The 6818-nt window shown below is 40.3% G+C and overlaps 1 protein-coding gene across 1 annotated transcript in view; it reads right to left on the reverse strand.

Annotated features, from left to right (window-relative positions):
- Positions 1-427: 427 nt before the first annotated feature.
- Positions 428-6818, reverse strand: part of USO1 (USO1 vesicle transport factor) — a 131750-nt gene continuing 125359 nt past the window's right edge. Inside the window, exons 23-26 of the mRNA XM_004703383.2 lie at positions 6033-6131; positions 3469-3573; positions 2485-2700; positions 428-1413 (exon numbers count right to left, since the gene is read on the reverse strand). Coding sequence (XP_004703440.1) covers positions 1327-1413; positions 2485-2700; positions 3469-3573; positions 6033-6131 — 507 coding nt within the window. The 3' untranslated portion in view covers positions 428-1326. The remainder of the gene's footprint in view (positions 1414-2484; positions 2701-3468; positions 3574-6032; positions 6132-6818) is intronic.

Raw genomic sequence — 6818 nt, forward strand, 5'->3', positions numbered from 1 at the left:
GCCGCCCACCGAGGGCCAAGAGCCAGGCATTCATCACGACTGGAACAAGAAAGCCTACAGGACAGTTCTACTCTGTCCTATAGTCACTGTGAGTCGGCATCAACCCAGAGGCACAGCACTTCTCTTTAAAATGAAATCATTGGCTAAGAACTCCAGAGCTGAACTGAGAAACATGCAACCCCTCCTCAAGTTCAGTTGTTCCAACTGGGCCCCCCTCCACAGTTTTGAGACTGTAATGATCAGCTATGGCCCGTACAACTTCCTTTAAAATTTTAAATGATTGCGTATAAATGTAAAAAGCTGTAATATACACCCAGTAAGAGAACTCTCCCTTCACAGCTTCCACTGGTCTCACTTTTATTGAGAATAAAATGCTTTTCTCAAAGTCTTAAAAAAAAAACAAAACAAAAACAATTAAAACCAAGCATTAAGTGAACATAGCTATTTTTATTACCAAAACATTAAATTTTGACACATGGCTTCATTTGCTTTTTATAAATCTATTATCTGACTTAAACTTATTCAGCAAAAATGCCAATAAATTACACAAATCATAGTGTGGGTCTTTTATGAACATAATATGTTTTCGATAAACAATGCTGTCGTAAATCTGAGATGCATCAGCTGTTAACTAGAAATATTTCTTTTAAATGCTCAGCTTAAAATAAAAAGAAAACCAGGCACATGCAAATATACCATTGCCAAAGTTCTCAGAAACCACCTCTCCCCTCCTGGCTCTTCACTGAGGCGCACGGTGCAGCCACGTCAGCGAGTCACGGCGCTCGTCCTACTCCTGTGCCGGGACTCACTGCAGGAGGCGCACCGGCGGAGGGAGGGCCGCTGGCAGACGTGAGCTCCAGCGCTTGCTCTCTTGCCTTGCGGTACACCCATTTCTCGAAAAGAAAACCATCAGCTAAGAACTTCTCGCTGAATTTAGAAACAATGATTCCAATTCAATAAATCAAATAAGTTAGTACTGAAAGCCACAAATTCTGAGAAGTGAAAATAATAAACAAAATAGAGAATTGATGTAGATAACTCATGGCAAACAGCATTGCCACTATGCTTTAAAATGATGTCCTTTTGATGTCTTGAACTCTTTGCAAATTACATTTGGGGAATGTTCAGATAAATTAACAGAAAGGGTATGGCTTCTATACAGGGGCTCGGGCTTTTATCATGAGTAGCATCATTTAAAAAATACAATAATAATCTGAGTAGTGAATGCTTCACACGTGCTTTCTGAATCTTTATTTTCTGAAAAGGTAGACCACAACACCGTCTTCAAAGTTATCATGTAATCTCTACCATTCCTAGGGATTCTAATTAGCTATGATCCTGCTGTTCCACATCCTCCTCATCTTCATCATCATCAGGTTGGCCTACAGATTCCAGTTCATCCTCTTCTTCCGCCTAATAAGAAAACACATCCAGGTAGACATATTTAGTCACTTCCTAAGTACTACATAACAGCAACTCCCCTACAGGACCCTGGTGGGACTGAGTTTGGTGCTGGCTGCAAACTGCGAGGCCAGGGGCTGGAGGACACCAGCTGTTCTCCAGGAGAGAGAGGAGGCAGCCGGTTTCTGTAAAGACTCACAGCGCTGGGGTCCCTAGGAACAGTTCCACTTTGTGCTGTAGAGTTGCTATGAGTTGGAATCGACTTGATACCAGTGGGTAACATATACCCGATTGATAAATTCTGTATTCCAGTACTTACAGTAGAACACAAGCCATCCAATTTCCTTGATTTAATGCTCAAAGCTCCCTGCTGCTTTTAATATGAGATGGTATACATGGGTTTATTTTGCTGATGGAGAGTTATACTTCTCTCGAATCTGAAGCAAACATAGCAAAAGATAATGGCACATTTGGCCTGGTGGAATTGTATTACCATACGAACAATCAATTCAATTCACCTTTTAAGTTCAAAGGCCAAAGGAAAACAATCTAAACATGACTGAAATGGAACCTAAATGGGGTCTGATCAATTTCCTGAACACAGTAAAACCAGCGTAGATGAAACAGCGCTACACGTCTACGCCCACCATAAAAGTACAGTGCAGTCTCCCTTTTCCATGGGGGGTTAAGTTCCAAGATGCCGTACTAAGCCATACACACACACACACACACACACACACACACACACACATACGTGCCATATGAGCATGTAACAGGTACTCAAGGTGGCCTGGGCTGTCCACGGCAAACCTGCTCACCCGCTCCTGTCTGCTGGGCCTGTGTGCAGTGGAGGAGGAGGACCCAGGCCCAGGCCTTCCTGGGGGATAGCACACGATCTCATCATGCTACTCAGAAGGGCGAACCAGGCAAACATACTCAGAGCACAGCAGTCCACAGGTAACAAAGTGAAACCTCCGACTAGGTGGGGACTACTGTCTCGGCTATATTGAAAACCACCAAACAAAAGAGCGTCATCATGACAGAGATTACAAATTATTTGGGGCAAATATTTTATCATCTTACAGGATGGCCCGCTTCCTTCAGTTTCTTCTTCAAGAATAGAATTTTCTGATCCTGATCGGCCAGCAGCATGAAGAGATCATCTTGCTCTTTTTTGGAGTCCTTCATCTCCCCCTCCAGCTTCTTCTTCTCGTTGTGCAGAATGGCAATGGTGCAGTTGGACGAGGCCAGCTGCTCTTCGATGGCAGCCTTTTCCGCAGACAGGGCTTGGACCTCACGCTGGGCAAGGAGGGGCACGTTACAGAAGCACACCCACCCACACCCACACCCACTTTAGACTAGATATCAGAGAACAGTACTGGGAAAAATACTGGCCAAAAAAAAAAAAGTTTTACTTGCTATTCCACAAAAAGAGACAAAACACCAGAACATTTCCAATCATCAGAAAAGGAAACAGAAACACAAGACAACTAGCAGCAAAAGCCTGGCTGCCTCAGAACGAGGCCTCCAAACCAATGCAATAAAATCCACGACTTTAAAAACAAGCTGATCACAATCAAAAGGCTCAATGACATGTTATCTTGGATTTTCTATTTTTCCTTCAAGTCTTTATTTTTATTAACGTTATTAGATTCTTTTTATTTTATTCTTCTGTGTCTATTACACCATGGGCTGACAAGGATTGAAAGGATCGATGTTAACACCTAGCCTCAGAGAGACGTGACCTGTGGCTTATGTTAGCAAATCTGGACCCCTTGTTTTCTTATTGATTAGATATTGAAGTTCAGATATTGAAAACGAATATTTTCAATGATTTTACCTTCAAATTATATTAATATACATTTTCATTTTACGTACTTGGTACCATTATTTGAAATGGCTCCTAAAAACTATTTGTGCCATCTAGCCATCATCATGGGGAAGCAACTGTTTTGAGGTAACATTATACCTCACTGGCCTCAGGCTATGAGAGATTAACTGCAGTACAATCAATTTCCTGCAGTTCATTTGATAAAATACTTAATGAAATTTTCATCAAAAACTAACCTTTAACTCTTTAGTCTCTTGCAATAATGCTGATAGCCTTCCTTCCACATCAGTAGTTTTCGCAGCTGTTGTTTCACTCTCTTCTGATATGAGAACTGGACTGGCCTGAAAGTAGAAATGAAACACACACACACACACACACACACACACACCCTTTTGTCAAAAATTTTAAAACTATGAACTACCAATACAAACTCCTAATGCCATTTAATTTTCTTGCTATATTGAAATAATAATACATACCTCCCAACTAACTGTATCATTCTTTATGTATTTATATGCAATAAAGCGCTCTTCCCTGAAGAGTGAGCTGTCTCTCCGTGGAGCAGGAGGCTTGGGCAGGACAGAGCAACAGCAAACCCTATCAGAGTATGAACAAGGCTGAGCTAGAGGTCAGCCCATGAAAGAATCAAGAGGCAGCTGTAACCTGATAGTTTCCAACGTCTTTTTCATTAAATGCCTGTAGGCTAAACGCACACTCATCTCAGACAGACCGTTGGGGAAATGGAGCTAATAATGCTCTAACTGTGAAATGCAAGTGTATTCTACGTGCTTGGAGGAAATAATCCTAAATCATAGGGTTTCAATCTTTCCTCAACTTTTTCATACACAATTGGTAGAACCCATGTCTAAGTTAAACTTTAAAATCAGTGCAAGGAGCTTATCTACATTTCTGAAAATAACAGAGAAAGCATTAAAGGATCAGCTAGCTATGAGCTGTATTTATAGGTTAAATATAGCAGAGCAAGGGGAAAAAGCCTCAGCTGTCAGTAAGCACTGGACTGCTAAGTGCAAGGTTGGTGGTTCAAGTCCACTAGCCACTCCACTGGAGAAAATGAGTCTGTATACTATAAAATTCACAGCTGCAGTAACCCTGTAGAGGGCCACTATGAGTCTAAATCAACCCAATGACAGTGTTTGTATATTATGGGCTCTAAAGTGGTTTACAAATAAAATAAAGTAAATTAAATGATGTTGGGATAATTACAGCTGAACATTCTGGTTGTTACTGTCCGGGTTCTGCTATCAGGATTCCTCTAATTAGGGATCTCATGCAGTCTGGAGCCTTGTGACAACAGCAGATGGAAAAGTCACAAGCACATCACTCTCCTGACTGGAAAGAAGAGAACGATATTCATCTCTTTCCCGTCAACTAAATTATAAGGATGTATTTGTAAGAAAGAATCATAAGGATTTGCTCTATGACTCACAAAACAAGAGAATATAGTAGACAACGCCTTCTATATTGGTCTCACTCAAAACATAGAAAGATCTTTACTGAACACCCATAAACGAAAGAAGAGGTTAACGTGCAATTTTAATCCAATGAAGCCATTTTTATATAAAGATCAGGCCATCGACTCATATGACACAGTTCTCTAGTCCCCTAAATGCTTTTTTTACAATTGGCCATGTACTTCCAATACACACCTTTAAATTCTACAGATGGCATTATTACAATACTGTTATTATGCTATAAAACATTAAAAACTTGCTAAAATTTGAGATTAGAAGCTTTTTACCCCCTCTCCCATCACAAAGAACAATCTGAAAAGGGGCTTCAAAAAGTTTGTGGAAAAGTAGAATTGAAAGATAGTGAATTTTTTCCCATATACTTTTGGAAGCCCCCATGTTGAAGTATGCTCCCACTAATGAGGATCATCAGAACTTGGAAAGTTTAGACAAATAGAGCACCAGCTTTCTCTTTATATTATTTTTCTCAAGCACCAAGCATCTCAACAAATGAATCTCCCAAGCCTTTATCATCCCCACTAAGTCCTTCTGTCATATTACTCTACCTTAGTGCTTGATCTTAAATTATAATATGATTTATTTGTCTGCTACTTGACTGTTGATATCGAGTTTGTTAGAGTCCCAGCACCTAGAACAGCACTTTGCACAAAGAAGGTACCCATAACAATTTTTTTTGAATCAATAAAGTAAATGAATCAGAGAAAAAACAAGATTCAGGACATTCGCAAAAGGAGTGCCATGGACACGAGGTCGAGATGGGGTAAAATCAGTAATAGAAAATGAAGACGACGGGTTCATCTCACCCTTTTGCCGTAAATGATACACAATTTCTACACAAGGAGATGTGTAGCAATATAAGATGGCAGAACAAATGATTTCCCTAAAAAAAACAAAAAAAAAACTGCATCTGTTCTCATCTTTAACAAATGTGTTAGAGACACCATGTTTTGTCTCATGGGGTATGAAAGGGACAATGTGACTGTGAATCACATTTGGCAAATCTGGAGAAAATCTCATGAAAGAATCTCAGCACGGGTCCTTTCTGGCATGTGATTGTGAATACCAAGATTGCCCAAGGGTCCTGCCACATTATTTAGGAAACACTGAGTAACTGAATGAAGTGACCTGGTGAGCCTAGCTATGATACGGATGCTGCCATACACCTCTGAGACTGGAGCTCTTGCTAGTGTGCAATGGTAGAGAAGATGCTATCAGGCAATTTTTTTTCTTTTCATAGTGGCTGAAGAGTCACACTACCCCAAACTTGTGTCTGATGCCTTTCAGAAGAAAAACAACAAGAAATAGCTTACATATGCTTCTGTTTTCTGCAATAGCTCCTGCTTTTCTGTCTGTAGACTGGTGATCTCCGCGGATTGTGAGTTCAACTGAGACTTTAATGTTGCCAGTTCCTAAGAGACAAAAATTATTGAGTCGCAACATTAAAGCAGTAATTTCATCAAGGAAATTCCTATTTACAGGAACAACAACAAAACATTTTCCCTCCAAATTAAACCTACAGGTTTAAAATTCTAACTCAAAAGAATGACTCTAAGAACCTTGGGTTGAAAATAGAAAATCTCATGCGATACCATAGAGAGTCATAAAGGGAGTATGGGGGGGGGGGCGGCTGGGAGAAAGCAGGAGGAACACGCAAAAAGAGAAAGAAAAGGAAAGAAAGGACAGAAGAAACCCATAAGGATAGTGGGAACAAGAAAAGAAAGAAGAGCACTAAAACCAGGGAATTTTATACCGCCAATGGCAGTGCTAACTGATGCAGCAGACCTACAGAAGTTGAAACCTAAGGTGACCACTAGGCAGAACCACCACAAGGTCGAGACCTGGTAACACCAAATCTCTTTGAACATGTAGGTCAAGATGGGGCTAGAAATAAAAGGGTTAGTTGAAAGTCTAACTGTCCCAATTCCATGTATCTAGGGAACTGTTCTTCCCCTTCTACCTAACGGCTATAAGGTTCTTATTTGGAAAGGGCAGAGTTGGACCTTTATACTCTGCATACACTAGCGTAGATGAAAGCAATAGTGTCATGATGAAATGGAAAAAATAATTGAGTTTACAGTATTCATATTGACATTTCC

The sequence above is a fragment of the Echinops telfairi genome, unplaced genomic scaffold (assembly GCF_000313985.2).
Source record: "Echinops telfairi isolate 266 unplaced genomic scaffold, ASM31398v2 ScPeMD7_7468;HRSCAF=8506_0, whole genome shotgun sequence".
In the NCBI taxonomy this organism is placed as follows: Eukaryota; Metazoa; Chordata; class Mammalia; order Afrosoricida; family Tenrecidae; genus Echinops; species Echinops telfairi.